A 24377-nucleotide genomic window follows, 5' to 3' on the forward strand; every position below is an offset into this window, starting at 1 on the left:
TGACAAGCCATCCGATCACCAGAGACCGTTCGCTGTTCCAGATCGAGCGCTCGAACGAATCTACCTATCGGACACCTCAGGACAACAGTCGCCTTTTACTTTCTATATGTAATAGTCATCTATTATGATTATTAATTGTGACATGCAAGGCACAAAACGACTAAAAGATTGCATGAAATTCACAAAAAAACTTGTCTCTCTAGAAATATATTACACTTAAGAACGAAACGTTAACTTAATAATCAAAGAACAAGACTCATTTTACTTCTCTCGCAATTCTCTCTAACCGTTAAAATACTATCGAGCCAATTTGTTTTCAAAAGTAGAATACTTTTCCCCTCAAGTTAATATAATCATAATGATCACATGTGCTGGTACTTAACGAATTAAAAAGAAACAAAAATGTAAAGATATTCTGAGCGAAATAAAGTTCGTGAATTTTAAAAGTGCGTTTTTTCTGTGTCTGCATGGTGGTCTCGTTTCGCGTCGACGTACAATTTCCGGATGCATATGGGCGAACAATCAGAATAACGGTAGGCGTAATCGGCCGACGACGTTTCGATGCACACACGCGAGAGTCGCTTACAACGACGACAACAACATTCAGCGACGAGCGCGAGGCAAGAGGCTCACGAGGCAAAAGGTGTATCAAGACCCACAGGTAGGAGAAATGTACACACACCTTCCTGCAAGCTTACCAGTTCCACGGTGAGCTCAACGAACGGGCAGTTACCTTTCCGTTCTGACACCGCGAGGATCTACCTCCCTCTACTGCGGAGCTCGCTGATCGCCACTTCTGGGTGAGTTTTGCGATTTCTCTCTCTTTACAAAAGATTTTTGCTTCGTATAAATTTTCCAATTTTTCAAAAATGTCAAACTAACGTTAATCCATGTGAATTATCATTTTGCACTTGTGTCAGTGTTAATTTTGACTTCGGCGTCTAATCCGTCGGAAGTGGCGCTTGTAAACCGCTTGACCAGGCAAGAAGTGCAATTCTTCAAATAAAAATGTGCCACGCGCGCGCTATCGCAAAAATCTATTTCATCGAATATAAATTTTCGATACATTCGATCAAAAATATTTATTTTTTAGTTGTTTACGGAGTCGTTGTAAAGTTTTTTGTTTGTATAATATAATAAATTAATTTTGTTTGCTTATACTTATTTTTATTGCTAATACAGTTAATCAGTATTAAAATGCAATGACTCATAATCCGTGAACTTGTTATTATGTACACGTACATTCTCTCTGTTTTCTATCAGGAATAAACTTTAAGTACATTTTCCTGATGTCATATAATCTCCTCATAAACGAGATTGGCGTGATTCATAGCTAAGGGTATAGTCGTTTCAACGTCGCCTGGAATATTCAGGACACTACATTTTAATTTTCGCTTTGATAGCTTTCACTGTTGGTTGCAATTTGTTTGATCGCGATAGTGTTACAAAGTAAACTGCAACCTACACTCCATACGTCGCCAAAGGCTCTTGTGACAAAACGAATGGCATTGCATCAATAACCCCTGCGTCGATGAAACTAATGCTACATGGCACAATGACATAGAAAAAAAAAAATCTATGTAGAATAATTATCAGTTTCTGCTGTTTTTGTAGATAGAAGTTTTAAATCGATTTTCGACCGTTAAACAATTTTTTCTCGACTCTGAAATTTGAAAGCTGGCGTATGAAGTATACCACAGTACATAAAAAAAGAGAGATATATAAATATATCTAATGTGTGTAAATAAACCGTAAACTTTTCGGTAATTTCGCAAACGTGATTAGTGCAAAAGCTATTCGGTTCGGTTTGATATCGTTTGATGAGAATTTCAAAGTACATGTACGATTCAACCAAGATGTTTAACACGTCTGATTAATCACAGCTAGTCTCCATTTTTTCGCGATACATTCTATCGAACACGTTAAAGCAAAATAACAAGTTAAACATGCTCATCTCTCACGATGAGACGTAACAAGCTTTTTATTTTATCGAAGAGCGGGATGCAGATTTATTTTATTTTAAATACAAGTTCAAGAAAACTAATAATTACAGAAGTACGATATAAACAATGATAATAAAATTTTTTTACAGATAATGTGATATATATGAAAAAGCGATGTAAAAAATGAAAAAGAGAAACGCTTCGAGTTGCCGCGCGATGCAACGTTATTCAAAATCATTTCCATTATTTAAAATAAACAAGAGCAAGCAATTTTTTGCATCGGACATGTAAATCCTTCGATATTGGAAACTGGACTCTCGTCGCCGATTTACGTTCTGCTTTATTCCCGCGTTTTAGTTCCGTTAGCACTGCCGTTTGACGAATACGAGCTTTGCAGTCATACCGGTTTCCGCGCGCGCGCGCGCGAAGCAAAGCGGAAAATTTGATGCCGCTTGCATATACGATAACACAGTAACGCGATCGCCGCGTTCGAAGCTAAAACTTTCAATTCACTTATGAATACATAATGTTTCTGCAATTCTTTTTTTTTTTTAACGTGTATAAACACAGAGAGAGATATTTCAGTGTGACGCAAAATAAGACATCATTTATCTAAGACGCGTGAAAAATGCAGAAAGTTGACGCGCGTTAAGTTCGTAGCTCTCGATCTGGTTCCTCCGGGGAGCTCCCGATTCGCGATATCGTGACACATCGAAGACACGCGCGACACAATGAGTGATGAAAATATTGTCTCACGCTGTCGTACGGGTGCTGAGAAAAGGCGTGATATTATCGATTGCATTCTTGGGTGGTAACAACAACGTTCGTTACGCTCGCCTGAATGAAATTTCGCAACGGAATAATGCTGATTGCGTGTGTGTTTGTACACGGCGGCGTACTTTTCATTATACATAACGGAGCTGCGCAAAGTGGACGCGCCGCTGTTGCATCGGAACTCGATTCGACGTAACTTTCCTGAGTTTTGTTATTCATATCCCGAGTGTTCTATCGAGTCGTAAATCTTCTTCAAAAGTTCAATTTTAAGCGCCGAAATCCGTCGACTGCATAATATCGTTGAACAATATTCTCGCGCGTAAAGTTGCTGATAAAGTTTATCGCCTCGATAAAATTGCAAAGACTGATTTTTATTTTATAATTGCATTTTTTTAAATATAATTTGAAACCTACGACGAGCGAGAGAGCGAGACGCACTTCTTCTGAACTAAAAGATTCGAAGGATTGTAGACGTTTTTTTTTGAACTTATTTGCAGGTAGCTCGGGGAGAGAAACGAGCCGCCTGAAAAATGACGCCGATCTTGTTTGGTTGCGCGGTACTCGCGTTTTTTAGCAAGGTACAGGCGATATCGTCGTCCTGGCAACCGATCGTGCCAGTTCACAGCAGCGGCGCGAGTTTGCTGCATCAGGAGGCATCGATTTTCGGAAACGCGCCTACGCAGACGCTCTACGACATGGACAGTCCTCATCTGCTGTTGTCGAACAACAATCAAGGCCAGTGCTCGCTCTACAAGGTCGCAATGAACCAGCAACTCTATTTTGAGGTAGGTTCAAAATTGAAACCTGCACGCGATGCGAATATTTTAAGCAAACAATTTGAATGTGTAATTTTTCGCGCATCAATTCTCGAACAAAGTACACGACTATCATAACGAAGCAATCAATCAATGGATGTTCGCGGGTATGTTTGCTTTCCAAACCATAGAACGATGTTTGTCTCGGTATTGATATTGTTGTTTGTCCACACACGTACATAATGCAACGTGAAATGAACTGCAGTAATATAAATTCACATTTACATAGCGATTGGATAATGAAAGTAGAAATACTAATTTTCGCGCGCAAACTGTAACACACGGAAAAATCACTTGCAATTTGCGAGATATTAGAATGTGATATTTCTATTGCAATCTCACGGGAGATTTGCAATTATCGATAATAGATAAGAAATAAATAACACGGTCAATATTTTGAACGCGCTAGAGTGTTGCAATTATTCAAAACGTTGTTTGCAAACGTAATTGAATTTTCTAAACAAATTTCTTCTTCCGTCAAAAATATTGTTTCTCGTTACAAAATACGTCTAAAATGCGTGTCAACTAAATTGCCGAGTTTGTGACACAATTTTCGCAGTACGTCGACCAGCAATATTCCTCTTCGTTCTCTTTGTGTGAGCCCGTACATCGCGTACGCGCGAGCAACGCGGAATTTCGTCGTTCACGTACACAGAAAAAGATTTTGCTATTACACAACCGGCAAGAAACTTTTGCGAAATATTTTGCATATTTTGTTGGCAAAATGACAACCATTTCAATAGCAAAGTTTTCTTGCTGTTGTCATAACGTAATTAATCTTCTTGCTATTCTAGCAGCAAAAAAAAACATTTTTTCCCGCACGAGTGAGCCGTAGCTTGGCACTGTCGCGCGCGGCAGATTCGCCAAGTCCAAGCGAAACAACACACACAAACACATACGTTTCTGTGGCCAACGAAAGTAAAGAGAAAACCCACTCTCGATCTCCCCTCGGGGCGCAGTCTCGGAACGAGTTCTGAATTATCGCGCGCGCATCCGCGATCGGAGATGGCGAAATCACTATCATCTGACTTTTAATCGGTTCCTAACTCTAGCGTTCAGACGCCATCGTGTCCTACACGGTTCGTTAGAGGCGAAACACACGAGAGAACGCCTCTGCACTTCGCTCCAGATGTAATTCACGTGTTTACTTCACTCGGGAAAGTGAACGTTCTATCTGACTGAATTACTCGCTCATCTGATTCTAGAGGCGATAATATTCTCGGTTAACCGTTTTCCGCCGGGAAACACAGTTAGGCGGGATTGTTGAATAATTGAACACGGAAGCGAATAAAGATAAGATAATTAATAAGATAATATTCCTAACCGTAAAATTTGTCACACACACGACAGCGAGTAGCAGTTTTATTAGCTAAGACATTCGGCGACATTCTTTTGTAAATTGATAGCGACTGTATTTCCACATTCTGTCATAAAAACCAATACTGCGATGTTGTTTTTTATGCTAATTGAGCTATTACATTTGGACTGTGATTATATAATTGTATAATATGTTTAATGAAAGTAGCTTTCGGATTAAATTGTTACCGGAAGTTGTAGATACAACGTTCTCAGATTCAGTCAGTTCTCATGTTGGCACCTTTCATGATACGCACAAAAACAAATAAACGATTTTAAGAGAAAGGAAGTATAAACTTCTCATGTAGAACGGTATAATATCAACGACCTTCGGTTGTTGTGATTATTTGCATTTTTATTTATACACATAAGTGAACGTTATCTGCGTTATGTAAAAACCTAGTTCTGAATATTAAAAAGATGCAAATTTTGTATATTAACTTGTTTATCGGAATATTTGCTGAAACCATCAGAACGACAGTGTTTAATAATCTATTAAATATTATTAAATAGTATTGTTATTAGATATACACTATTATAATAATATATTAAATATATATATAAAAAATAACATTAAATATTATAAAAATTCAATAATCGCAACGATTATGATCATTTTTCCATCATTTGCGAGAAAAGTGCCAAAGATAAAAAAAAAAAACGAGATTAGAATTCTACTTATCAAAAGACAGTCTGGATCTTTTCGAAAAGAAACAATCTATGCGTGCGTCGGTAAAAATCGGACGCGATGGAAAGCGAGCAACGGTGCAATGTTTCTTTTATTCATCGAAACTCGCGGTTTGCCAAGTGATATCGTTCAAGAAGATCGTTCAGGCTGGACGCCAAGCAGGCATAATTGCGGCTTTGCGAGAAAAGAGAGACTGTCGCTCGAAATCGCGAGCTCTCGTAAATGGATTCACGAACGGGAACAAAGGCAGTTCGCGTCAGCTGTATATACTTTCTACGCTCGTTACGTCGTTCATTCTCTTCGAGACGCAAAAGATGCTATCGTTCATCAGCTTCGTTCCTCTCCACAATTAACGGTCGCGCTTGACGCGGTCGGCGCCTCTTATGACGCTCTCGATAATGTCGGGATGATATCAAGTGCAAAGCCGTCGCCGTCGCCGCCGCCGCCGCTGCCAAAAGAGCGGATTCGCGGAAACGAGATTCGCGAGGTTATCTCGTGCTGAAAAAACAGAAACGAGATACAGAAAGTTCTACGAAAAGTAACAATCGGACCAGAACGAATCGATTTTTTTTATTGCGGAAGTGCTGCAAATTCGAAATTGCCGGATTTACTTTTTTGCTTCGCTTTCTTCAACGTGGAGCTCGCAGCGTTTATATGTGTCGCGCTCTGTTTGAATACAGAAAAAAATTGTCTATTAAAGTACATTGCTTTTATAATAGTCTTGCGTTTTTTTTTTTTTATTTACTCGCGAAAGTTTTTTGCCTCCACTATTAATAACTTTGCGTTGTCCGAAGAAAAGACCTCGCGCGATTGATCACGTGACTTTGCAGCCTCGACGTGTCGATAAGTCACGAGAATTGCAGGCGCAAATTACCGTAATGCAAACACACCTGCGGGAAAATTGAGCGAGCGCGCAGCGCGGCCACGATTGAATATTTCAAGCCGCCCGTCAAATTTACGAGCTTCCCTTTTAGAGGCCAGTCTGAAACATTACGCGTCACGTTCCCCGTCGAATGCGCGTATTTCTGTGGCGAGCTGCGTTAACGCGCGGGAAATTTGATGCGAGTCGACAACCGTAAAAGGAACTGGACCGTATGCCTGGGCGGTTCTCGATCGCGCTCGTTGGCACTGTCGATTTTGCGGTCGCTTTTGACCGGATCTGTTTCTCCAACAACAATCGCGGGGGTCGAAGAAATGACGCACGCACAAGAAGCGGTTCGCGCCCGAACGACGCCCTTGTCGCGCGTTCAACAACGCGCGCGCCGTAATCGATTAACTGTGAATTCACGCAATCATCGATGACGAAAACGCGCGCACTCTCGCGCGAATGTCGAATCATGTTCATGTTGGCCATAACGAATTTCACAAGCTTGCTTTAAAGTGACGTCAGCGATAATGGGATTTGGGAGAAAAAGTAGTTTGAAAAAAAAACTCCACTCTCTTCTCTCTCTCTCTCGCGTGCACTTTTTTAAAAAATGCATTATAATGCGAGAATGTGATCTGGAAAAATAATCCTTTGAAAATGAAATTGACGCGCGAGAAAAAGAGCGATCATTTTTATTGATAGCGCTTTTACGTGAACGCGATTACTTTCCGCGAGACATAATTTCGCACTTACGGTTAAAAAATGACACAAATAAAAGATCTTGCATTTTTGTTTTTTAAATAATAGTTCAAAAATACTAATCAAGACAATACAGAAACGCGCGCCAAACACGAAAAAGGCATCGCATAAATAATATTTTTTTAAGTGCGTACACACAGCGTGGTTTTGTAGTTTTTTTTTTTTTTTTTTTGTAAATACGCATTGTGTTGCAATTTCTATTTCAAGGAAAAATTAACCATATTTTTCTTCCGCACAATTCGCTTGTGTTTGTTACAATCGCATTGACGCAAGAGTGGAACACCGCACAATAAACACGACATTCGGTCGTTAGTTGTGTGTGTGTGTGTGTTGAATCGCGATATATTCTACATGCGCGCAGCGAGCCGATTTCACTGCCTGCAGCACGTAGCGTACGCAGTGTTCATCAATATGTTCAGTGCATGTCTTGGAGCGGAACGTTACATTACGTGTGCATACACATAAGAGTCTTATTATGGTCGTCCGAGTGCGTCAACAAACAGTCTAATCAATTAACGAAAACGCACCGCGCTTCTTCGGGGGCGTATAAATAAATACGCAAATGACAAACGCGCTTCTTTTGCTCGTTCGTTTTCTCGAACTTAAAATTCTCTCCCGCTCGGAGAGTGTTTCTCTCCCGGAATTCGAAAACTCATCCAGTGACTCGCGTAAACCCAGGTGGTTTCAACCCAGATTCTATCGAGCGGCAATTGCTTTCACATGATTGTTCAATTACACACACGTCCGATTGCGCCCGAGGGAACACACCGGCTCGCCAGTGTGTGGCGTTTACTTAACGCGGGGTTTTAATGGGAGTCACGGGAATCGACGCTGACGATTAATAATGTAAGGCCCGCCCGTATAATGCGGACCGCTAGCGCGATACGCGAGAGCACACACAGCGCGATTAAATCGCACGAAGCGATTAATCTTCGACGCATACACGCCGGCGGCATTGACAATTCGGGATCGCGATAGATGCTAGAAACGCCTCACGTCGGCTGATCTAACCGTTCTAACGATCTATCTTTCTCCCGCAGTACATTCATTACAAGATAGACCTGCCGAGCATGAAGGAGTTCACCCTCTGCATGTGGACGAAGTTTTACAATCACAGCAACGACCATCCCTTGTTTTCTTACGCAGGTGAGTGCTCAAACGCCAAACTCGTTTTCCTCTCTCCTTTCACCTTTTATCGGACGTGAAAGCGAGATCCCGGCGTCGTTTATCGTCCGAAAGTTTCGCAAATTATCGCGTAATGGTGTTACAAATGCGCCTTGTGCACGTTAATTAATTTAAATCGAGTTTTTTTTTTTGTTTTTTTTTTTTTTAGCGCAACGCTCGTGAGAAGTTTGCTTTCCCAACATTTCGCTGAAATTTTTCCGAGATCTTTTGACGTTTGACGCAGAAGGTTGTCATTAAAATTTTATCTCGTGTTAATGAGAGTTCTCGCATGTTCTTCTATGTACATCTCGAAGTACGAGAAAGAAACGAACAAGTTGACAACGTAACGATGTTCTATGTTTATCCGAGTGATATGCATGCAAAGAAGAGATAAATGGGTCTCTTTTTGTTTTTTCAACGCGGAGAAACTCGTTACCGCTGTTTTTTTTTTTAAAAAAACGACGACTGAACTTGCCGCTTTTAAATTGCGGCGTGAGCTGCGTGTTTGATTAACGAATTTTACGCCGTGAGCTAATTCGCCGTTGACCTGGTTTCGCATAATTGATATATTGTTTACTAAAACAGCGCGGAAACTGCAAATAAGCAAACAATATACTTGCGAATAAACGGTAGATTCAATTGTCAGCATTTTACAAAAATGGACGAGCGATACATTCGCGCGTAGTATTTTTTTTTTTTTTTTTTTTTTTTGTACGCGAAAAACACAAACTATGTACACACACACTCGCCAATTATTCAATTCACCGGTTATTTCAAAATATTGCCAAAAGTCATTAAAAATAATGTTTTCCCATTTGTGAGCAATGTACACAAGCAATTTGAAAACTCACACTGATATTTCCCCAATGAAAACGTCAAAGTTTTATGAAATTTTATCATACAGATATCAATAACGAGTTTTCGCGTGATTTACTTAATGTGATTGTTCGTACGGTTATTGAAGCACCGTTTGTAATAGGTAATATATTATTCAACACCTCATACACACACGAGTGTGTAATAAAACTGAATTTTATCAAAATTCTTCTAGCGAGAATTTACTCGATCAAAAACTATTTATCGCAACAACAAAAAAAAAACAACTAGAAAAACACTTCAAACACTGAAAGCGCGAGATAAAAGTTTTTTATGCAGTTGCGTAATCTCGATTTTCTCACGCAATGCTCATCCGTTTTTGCGGATCAGCGGTTGGCTTCTCGTAAGTATCGCAGCTAAAAGTCCCGCCCTCCGTTGTCGTGGCAAAGAATCGATTTGCACCCGTTACGTTATTACTCGCATGCAAACAATGAAATTGTTCAACCGTGTTTTCAATATGCAGTTTAGAAAGGTTCCGCGTGGTTTGCGGTTTTTGTGCCGATAGAAAGTTGCACGCGCGCACGCATACACACACACACACACACGTTCTTGCGTTTTTTTTTTTTTTTTTTCGTGACGCAGACGAGCGTGACAATAGGCGGATATGCGTGGTGTCATAAATACACCAACAATTCCTTCCTCGCGTGTGTCTAAAAATGGCGCTCGGCTTCCAGGATCAATATGACATAACGAAGTGTGTTTGTGTTCGGCGTGTCGGCGATCATTAATTATTGCAAATTAACGAAGAATTGTTAATTTCGAAACAGTGATCATTGTTAACCCAACAATTGAAGTCGATCTTATTGACACTTGAAACGCGAATGATTAAAGAATTGATTAATAATGATGTGAACAAAGCTTGTGTGAGACGCGTCTTTGCTCTATTGTTCCCCGACACGAATTGCGCGCTAAAACTTTGAATCTCGCGTGCGCGACTGTTATAGTATAACTTCATTTGTTTACCGTCTAATGAGGATGTTGCATCCGCTTGTCCTCTCTCTATCTCTTTCTCTCTCGTTGGCGCGCGAGTTAATTACCAATCCTCAACTTCCAGTTGGCGATCAACCGCGAGGGATACTGTCATGGGTTGCAAACACCCCAAGGAGTTCGTACTACATGCTGAACGTCAACGGTCACAACTTGTACAGATTGAATTATCCGCTTAGACTTAACAAGTGGTACCACTCCTGTCAGAGCTGGAACGGCCGCACCGGCGAGTGGCAGATCTGGGTCAACGACGAGCGCGTCGGTCGCGGGTTCAACAACAGGGTAAGCACGACTTTACGTTGTCTTTGACCCTTAGGCGCTTCACCTTCTTGCGCATCGTTTCGCAAACAGACGAACGGGAGGACGTCTGCTGTGTTTTGATATTTTTGACGAAAAAAAACACAGAAAACAAACACATAGCTTCGCTCTTTTCGTGTTGAACTGACGCAAAAGTTTTGTTGTTCTTTGTTTTTCAAGAAAATTATCGATTTCTCTCTCAAATTTGAAATTCTGCTATTCCGGTTTCAATTTTTGACGAGGACACTTGCATCAATTTTCACAATATTTCTCGAGTTAATATTGATCAAAGTAAAGAGAATACGAGAGAATACACTTGCTTCTTATTTCAAGAGAGTGTAGCAACTCGCAATAATATCGAATTGCACGAGAATTTGACAGATAGTTTTCTGGTACGAAGAAAGAAACCCTACTGTTGCAAACTCGTCCGATATTATCGCCGAGCGGTTTCAGTTACAACAAAGTCACGATTCGACGATATAATACGTAAGAAATACGCGTTTGCCTCGCTCGCGGGATTGCACTTTTCGTGCGGCGACAAATCTGGGTCGCTGCGAGAAGCGCACGAACGGCGCAACGGTGGCGCATTGTCCTTGATACTCTAACGAGAAAAACTGCCGTCGGTGTCTCTCACTCTCGTGTTCGGACTTTATGATCGTGACGGTAATCGTCGATCCATGCTTTGTCGTCCTTCCAGGACTAAAATAGTCGCCCTCCTCTGCTACAACGCGCCTCTTAATCGTCATTTGACCTGAATTAGAGCTATTGTTTTAATTGTTTTCCACGTGGCCTACATCTTTCGCGTGTAAAACGCAGAAAACAACAAACGTGAAAAAACTTGGAGTACAGTCGAAACCGTATCACATACAGTTTCCGAAAACGCTTAAAAATAATTGAAATAATGTACAAGGATGACATTTTTCGATTACGAAATAGTCGCATAAATTGTCTTTGGAAGTAATAACACTTATTTAATGGATTATGCTTGCAATTATCCTGTGCTAATTATACCGTACCACAAACTCGTGATGCGAATTTCAACGACGATGAAATTGCAGATCTCGTCGCGCACAGAATGAGCGCATTACCGGTGAAATCAATTAACGCTAATGAAGTGCTTTTGCTAATACGCGCCTTAAGTATATCCCCGAATAGAACCGCGCGCGTCTGACCACACACGCGGTTTTACTACTACTACACGACGTAGAAAAATCTATAGCCATATAAAATCTGTATAGTCGCTGTATATTACTCGTCGCAAAAGTTTTTGCAGTAATTAAAACAAAACAAATACGCAGATAACAAAACTAATTCAATTTTAAAAGAAATGTCGAATGTGTGTGTGTGTGTGTGTGTGTGTTATTGAAAAATAAACGTAAATATAATTTATTTGCGGAACATAAATATTCGAATATTTTACCTGTAATTGTTTTTGCCAAGATATTTATATTTGACAATATTATTCTGCTATAAAATATTATTGTACGTTGAAATTTTGTAATAAACTTAATCTTTCGTAATAAATATCAGATACACAAATTTACATGTTGTAATATTTGTGACACACACTTGTTTATTTTTTTATGTAAAAAATTATTTTTTTTTAAATAGCACGATCTCGCGAAACATTTTGCGTAAAAAAATTTTTATTTTCTAGAGAATAATAAATCTTTCTCTTTCGTAAAAAAAAATATTCTATCAAAAAATAATATCTGTGTGTTTTGCGAATTACACGCGATGTTGTGCAATAAAACAAAACGGTAAGAATTCTAAATCAAAAATACCTCCGTCTGATTAAACTAATGCGAGGCAACGATATCGTTATTTCGCTAGCTACGGTTTTATTAACATTCCGCGAATGTCGTTCTTGCGACTGTAGCGTTTGTGTACCGGGGAAAGAAGAAACATTCCTTCTCTTAAGAGAAGAGAGACAAGAGAAGATTGTCTTGCTTTGCGCTGGAGTATAAGCGCATAGTTGCATAAGAGTTCTATATTACAGTCGTCTCAATTATCGTTTATGCTAAACGCGCCAAGAATTTCTTGAACAAGCATGCTTCCGGCGCACGGTATAAAGTATCTACGTCTGTCCGTATACAAGTCACGTTTGCGAATGTATCACATCTACCGCACCTTACCCGACGCGAAAGTCGAGTGCACTGTCACCGCGGTTTTGCGGAACTTAATGCTGCTTCCACACAAACGACCATCTATATAAAGTCGCAGTATTTGATTGTATAATATGTAAATAGAGACGCGCGTGACGCGTTTCTAAAGATCGCAACAATATTTGCGTTTATTCGCAAGAGTTCTTTTCACCCGTTCGATTCTGGTACTGTCGATACATACAGATATTGCGACATGTATGTTACAATAACAAAAAGCCAGTGAAAGCTATGCGTATGTATTTTAGTCGTGCATTTTAGAGAAACGCCGATACTTACGCGCTTAATTAATACACTAACTGTTAAAATTGAATTTTCCAGAAGTACTAGATTCGCAATTACGTGGTAGTAAATTTTTTTAGACCTTCTGAATGCATGAGAGCTGTCAAGAAACAGCGCCTTCCTGCATTCAGATTGCGTCGGACAGAAACGAAATGAAAAAGAATGGCGACGAAATAGAATAACGAATAGAATAAACGGGAAATGAAAAGGTATAGAATTCTATATCGCGATGTATATACCCGTCCGAGAACGCCAAGGTTACCTTCAAATAAAAAAAAAAAAAAAAAAAAAAAAAAAAAAGAAAAAAGCAATTTAAATTTCCATATGACTGCGGCTGTGCGCGCAATCTATCTCTACCGTCATTATATCTCACAAAGAAGACACAATCCATCTTTTGTTCTGTATTTCAATCAGTAGCTTCTCACTAATGTGTTCACGTTGTCGTCGATCAATCGATCAAATATCGAACCGCATTTTCTTTATCGCGTTATATTACGTAAAAAAAAAAAAAAAAAAAAACAAAATTACATTCTACATCGTCGTGATTATTTCAGTTAGTCGGGCATGTTATCAAGGGTGGCGGAATTGCTATTTCCGGACAAGAGCAACGGCAACTGGGTGGCGGTTTCCTGGAGGGAGAAGACGCGCCACCAGGTAAAAACATTTTTGTATATTTTCTTATTATGTCAGTATTTACTTAAATAGATAAAAAATAAAAATAATAATATTTACTTAAATAGAAAAATAATGTCAGTATTTACTTAAAAAAAATTCTTTCGATATTATATTTCAAACGTTTTTCGAATTTTCATTTTGTGTCTAATTTAAAAGAGTTCCTACCGTAACAGCTACTGTAGTGTGTAAAATCTCGGAATAACTAACAATCTGTTATCTCCCAGGTTCGGGCGGCTACTTAGGAGAGCTGACGATGGTGCAGCTGTACAACGTCGCGCTGACTGCGGGAAAGGCGCACAAAGATCACAAGCACCACCACGCTCATCATTACGAACACGATACGAGTAACAACACACCACGGACCACCACGCGAGCGCCTGTAACCGGACCGCCCCTGCCGCCTCATCCCTTCCTCACCGGCGGCCAGATCAATACACAAGTATAATCACGTTTTCTCGCTTTGTCACACGCTCGAAAGCACGCGCGTGCCGTATCATCAAGCTAATTGCCTTCACTCCGCTCCTCAATTAGCGTCACCGTAAACAACGCGGAGGCGTCCAAAGAACGCGCCTAAAAGAAAAATTAGGACGGTCTTAACATGTCTCTCAGACAGTTTTACGATCTTTCTTCAGACGCCTTTACGACGTCTTTCGAACGCGCACGCACGCGCTGTTGAAAGAAACGCGCTTCTGTTCAGCTCGCACACGTGTGTGGGAGCTTCTCTCCTACGTTTCTTGTCACGCTCGAGCGAGCATGAATATTTCATGTATGTGAACACGATGTTTCCAGGTGAAGATCAATCCGGGAGCGCCGATTCAGATCGTACAAAACGGCGTGACCATTCGTCATCCGGCGTTGCCGCCGGTTCCGGAATCGCCCCCGCAGCCGCTTCCGCCTTTGAATCTCGACGTACTGTCGACGACCTACCCCGCTCTGGCATCGCAGTTCATCAGCAATCCGGTACAGCAACAGTTATCCGTGGCTGCTGGACCATCGTCGATCTTTCCGAGCGGGTCCTATCACAATCTCTTCAAAAGGGAGAAAAACGAATCGAGAAAACGAGACATTCACGACGAGGCGGTTGCGTCCGATTTGACCAAGAAATCGGTCGAGAAGAGAGACGCCGCGAAAGCTTCGGAAGCTGCTGATTCCGACAATAAGGTGAGTTTGATTAGATCGAAGGTAAGCGTCGCGCATTTTTTGTTTTCAGAGAAAATATATCTGTATTTATCTTTTAGGTTTATTTATTATTAAAATATATCTTTGTGTCTTTTAGTCTTATTTGCTATTTTACAAGGTTTTAAATAATATTAACATAAATATGTATATAAGGTTATATTTATTCATTTTACTTATATAGATTTTACTTATAAGAGTTACTTTTTTTTTTATTTCAATGAATAGTCTCTTTTCTATAGAAGTAGACAATTGAATCTTACACGTTCTTGAAAAACTTCGAAGAAAATTTTAATTAGCGAATATCAAATTGTGCAAGTTCCTTCAGTTTCCGACCTACTTAGCGTAAGAAAATAAAAAAGAATTACAGTGAATCAGAGTGGAAATATAATATAATCTGGATGAACGTATATATATTCGACTTGTGTGCACGAGAGAATTGAAATTGTTCGGTGTACCGTCTCTCGAGAAAATTCGTTCGAGTCGTGAATGACTTTCACACTTTTCAGCTAAGTTGTCTCCACCTCAAAACGTTCGAGTCGTCTTATCGTTGAGTGAGACAAGTTGATGTTTTACTTTCGGTTTTTCTGCATGACAGTAAATCCGATTAAACGATTTCTCTCTCGCGAAGACACGTTCTGTTTGAATCAAGAACAAACTCTTGCGCCATGCTGTATCGTTCTTCTTCTCGAAAAGAGAATAAAGCGAACGATATACCCCGCTGTAAATTGCTATTTACTCAACAGACAGCAAACGACGCTTAACGTGTCAACCTCTCCAACTTTCAGGTGTCTTTTGTGCCGAGGTCGGGAACTGTGGATGACAAGAAGCTGGGAAAGCGCGAGACCGAGAAGAAGAAGAAGAGAGAACTGTTGCAATTGGGCGACGGATCGATCCTCGACGACGGGTACTCCATCCCTCAGGGTTTGGACAACGACTATTACGCGGGACTGACGAGTTACGGCCTCGAGCTCGCGAAAGAGACGGAGGACGAGGAAGAGGAAAACGTACGCGAGCCCGCCGAGGCCGAGGTTAGGCAAGTGATGGACGTGTGCGACGGCTGCGTCGACGAGCCATTCGAGAAGGCGCTGGTAATGAGCTGGAGATCTGTGCCCAAGAAGCTCTACTCCGGCGCGCTGTTCTTGCCGGCCGTGCAAGCGTGCAAAGCGTTCTAAAACGAAACGCGATGAATCGCGCGAGGACACTCATGATGGACGTTGCATGAATTCTCAGGGAATTTATCGAGCGTCCGCGATTAAAAGATCCGGATCGCGATTGACACGATTGACACGACGTCGATGAAGATTGACAAAGAAATCGACGATCTCTCTTTTTTCTCTCTGGAGAACGGAACATTCCCAAGTATCCCACGCCATGTTTAGATTCGCTGATTGTATTTTATAAGTTGTTATGGGCAACGATGACCGATGTCACTTGCACGAGTCACGCGATTTTTAATTAAATTTCCTTTGTCAGTTATCAGTTTTTCTTGTTGAGTAATTATTTCTATTAGAGCAAAGTCGCGAGTAAGAATCGTTTTCGTGTTAAATTTGTTTTGTTTTATCGCGTATTTATGCATCTCGCTCGATTGAAAAAAAAAAAAAAAAAAAAACAACTTACAAATATTTATTCAAGACGCGAAAGCTTTGCACGTGACACGACATCTTGCCGATTATATTTATTCTCTGCCCCGCTTAACTGTTACAACGATTAAGTTTGAGAATTCCGTAAGTGCTACGATGTACGATAAACGTCGCGATAACCCGTATACGAAGATAGTCTTAAGAGAAATTGAATTTAACGGAGTTACGTAACGTCGATGTAATAGGACAGTATTATCTCGTAAAGTTCGAGGAACTGAACGCGAATAATATAACGATCGCTTTTACTGGAATACTCATTTCAGAAGATGCGTTTTAGGATGCGTGCTGATCAGTCGACTTCGGCGCGACAAAAACGCAGAATTTAATTAAACGACGACGGCAGAATGACCGCCTTGATCGATCAGCAACGTACAGTACAATACGTAAACTCGAGACTTAGCTCTTAGTATTTTGTATTCTGTACGTAAATGTGATGTGTATGCCGAATAAACTTTTGTAAACACTCGTTCCCACGTGTTTCAATTGATTCTCGTTTCATTTTCTAAAGTCGCTGTATACGATTATACCACTCTTTGTCGAATCAATTTGACGGCAAGCGAAGTGAAAGAACCTAACTCGATCTCGTTCCCGACGAGGAACATGAAAGCGGACGGACTTACGAACGAGATCTCGTTAACGTGCACTTACCTTGCTCTTGTGAATGTGCTGATGCTGATATTCGCTGTCGAATTCCGGCTCGCTGAAGTAGCTCTGATCTTCCCAGTGAGGCGGCAAACCACCGCCACCTCCTGGCACTCCCAATGGCCCTGGCATCCCTGTCACTCCGTCGGCGCTTTCGAAAAGTCTCAGGACACTGCGATCCCGAATGTCTCTTAAGTGTGACCTTAAAACACAAAACACAAATCACGTTTACTTTTACACACTTGCGTTTTAAATAAACGTCGCTTTATTGAACATTTATCGCGTTAATAGCATAAAAGTGTGAATTGATTAGAAATATTGAATAAAATATTTAAAATGTTATTGTTGCAAACTATCTGATAAAACTATAAAAATGTTTACCACATAAATAAAAAGTAAGAATTTAATTTGTTTTGTTATTTCTGATACGCAAAAGCAGATGAAACATTTGCGATAAAATATTTCTGTTTATTTAAATTTAAGAGATTAAACTATAATTTTTTAAAGAAAAATTTTCTAATAGAATTTCGAGATGTTACCTTAAATCCTCGAGTTCGTAGAACATGTCTTTGTTACTGTCGTGTATGTAGACTTTTACGTGAGGACTATCCAGGTATTCCATGGTGAGTTGTTTCGGAAAGCTTCTAACGAAGAGAGCCTTGACAGTGTCTATACTGGTAATCTCGTTCGGCAGCAAAGCTCTCTTCGTTTCGTTCCTGTACTGCAGGAATACCAGTCCTAGAAAAGCAAACGTAAAATCGCATTGTTAGCGAAGTCGTAACGCATTTGAGCAAACAACATTAACACCCAAAGTAGACAATACATTGAAGCACTTATTCTAGAAAAGCTATTATCACGAAGATGTGTGTTGTTAATTTTAACATTGTTTTTTTTTTTTTTGTACAATAATCAATAGTTAGAAAATTATATAACATAAAGTATAAAACCGATGTAATTTTAATTTACGAAAGAGGAAAGAGACTAAACTTTTAAAGTATCTACGCAAATTCTCTTAACTTTGTTAATTTTTCTTCGCGTAAGTTTTATATCTTTTGCGAATTACCTAATGGTCGCTCCAAAGTCTTGCTGGGCGTTCGTACGACGGGCAAGCTGCTCCGTTGCTTGCCGCCTCGACGAAATCCCGTGCTCGAGGTCTCCACCTCGGACATGATGCCCGGGTCGTCATCGAAAAGCATCGTCGAAGATGGGGGCGGATATCCGCGCGGAAGAGGCGACTGCAATCACGTGAAATCGGTAAATTTTCAGCACACGTGCACATTGAGCGCTTTGCTATTTCAGTTTTGAAGTTTTGATAAACGTCACTTGGTGGCATTCACAAGAAAAAGAAAATCGTTAACGGATTATTCAATACATTTACAACAGACACTTTTTGTGCATCTAATCGTGTAGGTTTTTTTTTTACAAATAAAATAAGTTCGTTACTCATCTGTTTGCTTAAAAGTACGCGAATTTATTTGCTAATAAACAAACAATTTATTTGCTGATATCATAAATATATGTACAACAAACAACTGGCAAACAAAATTATTACGAGTATAGGCAAGCTGTACGATTCCGGCGCACAAATATACATAAAGTAACATTTATATTATCGTTAGAAGTTTACAAACTGAAGAGTTTTTTTTGTTTTAATTTTCTAATTATAACCCGATTATATGCGTCGTCAAGGTTTTTATTACCGCCTGTCATATTACGAATATGATCACGACGACAGTTGCCGAGCGAACAATTAGACGCACGGTAAGGGTCGAGGATTAAATGCCACTCAGAGAAAAAACGATCGTGTCAGCATGCCGACATGCACGTTGACGGAAAAGAATTGATTGCGCAGGCAATCTTGCATGGAAAGCATGAAAATTCAAAAATTACCTTTCTCTGGCGAGACTTGGTCCCCATCTGTCGGGCGGGCACGCGGCAGGTAACACGGAAACACACACACAAAGTGAAAAACCAGTTAGATGTGTAATATGTTGCGGAGTAAAAATAAATAACAGCAGACAAGAGAGAGGGACCAAACCGGCGATTGAAACGGAAATGATGATATCGAACGGAAGAGAAGAAAAAAGGGAAAAAATAAAAAACAAAAATTGAGTAATTGTTGTGTCGTTGACGATCGAAATTCTTCGTTGACAGGTCGGTCATGTAACTTCGACCCGTAATTGTGGCTGCAAATAACACATAGGCGCTAACTTCCTGCTCGTAATGAAACGTGTTCCACGAACGGGGTTTTTCGGATTTCAAGAGGCAACGCGTTTACGATCATCGAGTTGTTACTTCTAGCGAAACGTCATTACATTCCGTAAATCGGTTATTGTCATGGAAATGCCAATATCCTCTTCTTTATGGCCCGTGCGCGAGTATTTGAAGAGAGCTGAGAGAATGAGAGAGAAAGAGAGAATATAATTATGCATTTTGCATGATCAAACAGTACAATATAAAAATATTTGCGTACACATATAGGAATACAGATTATCTTTGTAATTTCGTATTTTCTTCTATTTAGCAATACATATAATTAAATGTATCTTTGGCAGATAAAATATATCATAATATCTTGTCGTTAAAGATTAAAGTGTAATAATTATTTATGTAAAATATTTGAACAAATGTATTTGTAATATTTGTATTTTATGCGGGTTTTCTTTCTGTATCTCATCAAAAAGAGATACTGCACATATTATATCAATTAGTAACTTTCAAACCAAATATCTGTAAATAATAAACAATTTAAATTTTACTTCTCACTCATCATATGCATTTTCCTATACACGTCGATAAAATAACGTGAAATATATTACACGGAAGAAAATAGGATTATGTACTTTTTACTTCCGACACGTTCTTTATAAAAGCAAGAAAGTTAGCGCTTATGATACCATAACATATACAACTCACGTTCGAGAATGGAACGCGTGGTAAATATCTACAACGTTGTCATAACGCTTTGAGATAAAAAGATAAAAGGTAAAAAAGAGAGAAGAAGAATAAAAAAACGATGAGGGAGAAAAAAGTACACGCTTTACACGTTAACGCACAACTATAACAAAGGGTTAAAAAGAGGGATTAAAGAGACCAGAGATATTTTTTTTATATATATTTTTTTTAAAATTTATATAAAATAAAATATACGCATCAAATAGCTATTAATTACGTAATAATTAAAGTTCGTCAAATTTTGATAATCGTATCGTGAACTTACATTTTTTCGAGCAGAATTATGTAAATTGTAAATGAAGCATTTTAATTGTTTTAATTGATTTTTATAATTTCTGAAATCCGATTAAAAAAAAAAAAAAAAAATCAATCCTGTTTCTGGCAGTGTACTTTCGCGATTCAAAACAATCGCGCACTTCGTGTAACCACCACGTGTTACACATAGTGACAGAACAAGCTACAAGTCGAGCCGGCCGTCAATTAATAGCAGAGCTGGCGAACACGATGACGTAACGCTCACATCCACTATCTCGAATGTGCACCATCTGCACGCCGAGTTCGATTATCTTGTACAAACCACGGAGACACCTCAGAGGGATGTGCTCAATAACCACGTGCTACGAACTAATCGATCGTCCGACATCCGTCTGACACGAGTTTCACGATCTTTAGATCTTCCGAGTGCGATATAATACGAGCGAAGTTTAATGGTATCTAAATTGTGCCGACTGCAATTACTATCGCGAGAGAAGACATTCGGGATTAATGCTCGCGATTAGAATACAAACGGTATGCTCAAAATTTGTTTACGCGAAAAAAAATGCATTTCGGTCTCTTGACGCAAATATTTAGACAAATACAAACCGTTATGTTATTAAAAAAAAAAAAGAAGTTTAAAATAGCTTTTATCTCACATATATTTCGCCAAATAGAGATACTTTTTTTTACCCTAATATCTAAAGTTGTATTAAACGCAATATATTTTTGGTCACAAGCTAATGATGTTTTACGTCGAAACTGCAGAATTTTATACATACTCTCAGTTTTTAAATCGTTACCGTAAAAAAACTTTTAACATCCAGGTAATTAACATGCCGAGAAAAAAAACGAACCCGAAAATCTGGTAACGTCAAGAGAAAACGAAGCTTACGTGAATACATTTACGTTCGGTACTCTCCAATTATCGGTAATGACGAGCGCAAGAAACGAGGACGTCGTAGGTGGATGGTAATTAATTAACCGCTTCCCCTCATTATACCGGCGGTTCTTGACCGCGCTCACTCTATTTGCTACCGTAATAAGCTGTGGGTATTTAAATAATATTTTACCCACATTTCCAGTCTCACAACATACAAGGGATTAAAATGACTTTTACGTTCAAATGAGATCATCTGGTTTTTACTTTGATAAACGTATATATCGAATAAATATAGACATGCTATAACAATGTTATCACGTATGTGTTGTGTAATATTATTAATAATATTCTTTGTAATTAATAAACGAGAAAATTACAAATGCTACTGCAATGTTTCATGTATGATATAAATTTACATTTTAATATTACATTTTAATAACTCACGTAAATGACTACACGCTATCGTAACTTTTAACATTCATTAATTGCAATTTTTCGCACATGTAAAAACAATATGTAACATATTGTATATCAAGTAATAAAAAATATTTATTCCGTTTTGTAGAAACTATGAATAATCTTGTTTCATTTTAAATAAAAGAAGAAAAAGAAAAAATTCACTTGAATCTCCGCGTAATCGAGCGAATACTGTGTAATTCATAAGGCTCATATTTCTAAAAGTAAGTAACGTTTCCATATTTCCGCCGTGAATGCGAGAAAAAAATTACGAGAGAGAAGAATAGAAGATGTAGATAAACAATATAAACGTGTATGGTGTGCATTCACGTGCACGGTCCATAAATAAGACTTCACTATTATAGTAGTGCATCGACTAGATCTGTTGTGCGTTTTCTTGAATGCAACATTCCCGAAACGAGAAATACAGCTTTTTCGATGCAAAAACGAACGTTTTTGTTGCACAGTAAATATAATTGACTGACTGAACATTTCCTATTCTTTGTGAGAAAAAAATTAATAACACAAATTCAGTACATACGTGTAATGAAAAATAATAAAATCTCAATACAAACAATAAGCCAGAATAGAAGAAAGGTTTAATCGCGCAAATAAAATTGTTCAGTGAATAATTTACTTCACAAACATAGAAGAGAAACAAATTTTTTTCGTTCAATCCAATACGTTGTCTGATAATTATATACATATATGGGTTTCACGCTCGATTGCACACGTGGCTATTCTAAATTATAGCATCACGTGAGAGAAACGCCAGCGAAATCGAAGTGTTGTCGATTACGTTTATACATTCGAGTATCATTTTTCGTGTTGTCCGAATTGTCAGGAATGTGAGAAAAAAAACAAATTGTTGTACGTCAAATTCTTTTCTAATTTATTGTACAAAACAGTTTGTGTAATTTTAAGAATTGAAGTAATAAAATTTTTTCGTACAACATATGCAAAAACGTTTTTTGATTTCGTGTAATTTTCTATGTTGTATACGCGAGTTATTCGTTTATAAAAAAATCAAACAACAACGTACGATACATCAAAGCCACGTGACAAAAGAAATGTTCAGTGAGTCCATTAAAAATCGAGCCGCCCCATACATTAGATACGAAAAAGAAAGACACAAATCCTATCGGCGAAAAATCCGAGATGGTACATGTAGATATAAAGAGAGATTTATTTTACCTTAAGATAAAACCCCGTCTTGTGGGCACATAGTGAAAAGTTATAGATTTTTTTTAATCAATATCAATAAGACAAGGTTTATAAATTTATGTGAGACAACAATTGTGTTAACATCACATACCAGGAACAAATGAACAAGTATATATGATATAAAAACACGGAAACATCATATCGTAGTTATATACCTAATAAATACATATATATATATATAAAAGATGTATAAATTTAAAAAATATAAAAAAACGTAAAGAGAGCGGAAAAAATTTAAAATAGAAATCACACAAAAATGAAAGGTACATATTGCAATTGAAAAAAAAGGATGGTACACGTTTGTAGAGGTTCTGGTTGCGTCCCAGTTTTTTAGGATTTGAAGTAGAATCTCGATACCTTTCGAGTTTTGTGAAATACTAGAACCTTGAACTACATATGTACAACAAAAAACAAACAAAAAACAAACAAAAAAAAAATAAAAAAAAATAAAACAGAACAGTAAAAATAATACGTTACATATCGTAATCCCGAATTCATCGAGATTCCACTACCACAAAGTGTCATCTACGAACTAAGCATAAACAGGAAACGGGGAAACGTGATGTAAGTAGCGAGACGTAGGGGAGCGAAATCATAGAGAGACACAAGAGAGATCATTATCCCAAACAATAAAGTGTGTATTTACATGTTGCGTGAGCAAAGATTCACCTCGAGATCCATAGTGGTGTGTCGTGAGGGTGGAGTGCCGTACTGGCCGTGTGGTGGCGGCAAATGATGTGGATGCAGGGGGTGCAGCTGCTGCGCGTTGAACTGCTGATGATGAAGGGATGGCTGATGATCGCCGCCGAGGGTGTGCCTCCTGGGCTCGTCCCTCGAGCGGCCGCCACCCCCGGAGGTGCCTCGGCCCCCAGAGCCGCCTCCGCCGCCGACACCGACCCCCAAGACGCCACCGCCGCCGCCACCACCGCCAGACCTTCTGCCAGGTGTGAGCTCGTTTGAACCGGGTTCAACCTCCCCCCTGACCGATCCACCTGTAAATCATAAATGATGATTCTTGTTAATGATTGTTATTTATAAATAAGAAAAAAACTCTCTTTTAGAGTAAGTTATAACTATCAGATATGACAAAGTCGACAAAAAGATCGATCGTCATTGAGTTTCACAAGTTTATTCTAGTGATGTATTTATGTCACTTCATCCTTTCAAGTGCTGTAATTAGAAGGTAATGCTCGAACACGATCGATCACGCCGATAAAAACAACCGCGTGATTCACAACGTTCGCAATCTGAAAACTTTTCGTGAAAAAAACTATTTCGACGGGCGAACTAGAAGACACGGAAAAGTTTTGCGAGGATGCAGTTTTCTCGCGAAATTTATTAATAAACGTCCCCGATGAGAGATCGAAGTAAACAGGCCGTCGGCCTATTTGGCAGATAGTGCAGAGACGACAAAGAATACCGAGAATAACGGCGTTCGCGGAAGTGGCCGGAAATAGTTAGCGAGTGGCACGTGCGTGAGCGCGCGCTGTTAGGGCGTGT

General features: G+C 39.1%; 2 protein-coding genes across 3 annotated transcripts in view; one reads left to right on the forward strand and one right to left on the reverse strand.

Moving 5' to 3' along the window:
- Positions 1 to 23713, reverse strand: part of LOC109863955 (coiled-coil domain-containing protein AGAP005037) — a 78273-nt gene extending 54560 nt beyond the window's left edge. The window contains exons 1-6 of the mRNA XM_020444673.1: positions 23547 to 23713; positions 22848 to 22865; positions 18995 to 19021; positions 18168 to 18339; positions 17644 to 17842; positions 17111 to 17306 (exon numbers count right to left, since the gene is read on the reverse strand). Coding sequence (XP_020300262.1) covers positions 17111 to 17306; positions 17644 to 17842; positions 18168 to 18339; positions 18995 to 19021; positions 22848 to 22865; positions 23547 to 23558 — 624 coding nt within the window. The 5' untranslated portion in view covers positions 23559 to 23713. The remainder of the gene's footprint in view (positions 1 to 17110; positions 17307 to 17643; positions 17843 to 18167; positions 18340 to 18994; positions 19022 to 22847; positions 22866 to 23546) is intronic.
- Positions 695 to 16930, forward strand: LOC109863952. Of its 2 annotated transcripts, none has more exons than XM_020444670.1 (8): positions 695 to 800; positions 3215 to 3502; positions 8241 to 8346; positions 10295 to 10509; positions 13523 to 13622; positions 13868 to 14082; positions 14433 to 14804; positions 15608 to 16930. In XM_020444670.1, exons 2-8 carry the CDS (start codon positions 3248 to 3250, stop codon positions 15992 to 15994), a joined length of 1650 nt encoding a protein of 549 aa, XP_020300259.1. In that variant the 5' UTR covers positions 695 to 800; positions 3215 to 3247; the 3' UTR covers positions 15995 to 16930. The 2 variants fall into 2 exon arrangements, with proteins under 2 accessions (XP_020300259.1, XP_020300260.1); XM_020444671.1 differs by having other exon boundaries at positions 699 to 800; positions 3219 to 3502.
- Positions 23714 to 24377: the final 664 nt, after the last annotated feature.

The sequence above is a fragment of the Pseudomyrmex gracilis genome, unplaced genomic scaffold, assembly GCF_002006095.1.
Source record: "Pseudomyrmex gracilis isolate BER0280 unplaced genomic scaffold, ASM200609v1 scaffold_15, whole genome shotgun sequence".
NCBI classification, from domain to species: Eukaryota; Metazoa; Arthropoda; class Insecta; order Hymenoptera; family Formicidae; genus Pseudomyrmex; species Pseudomyrmex gracilis.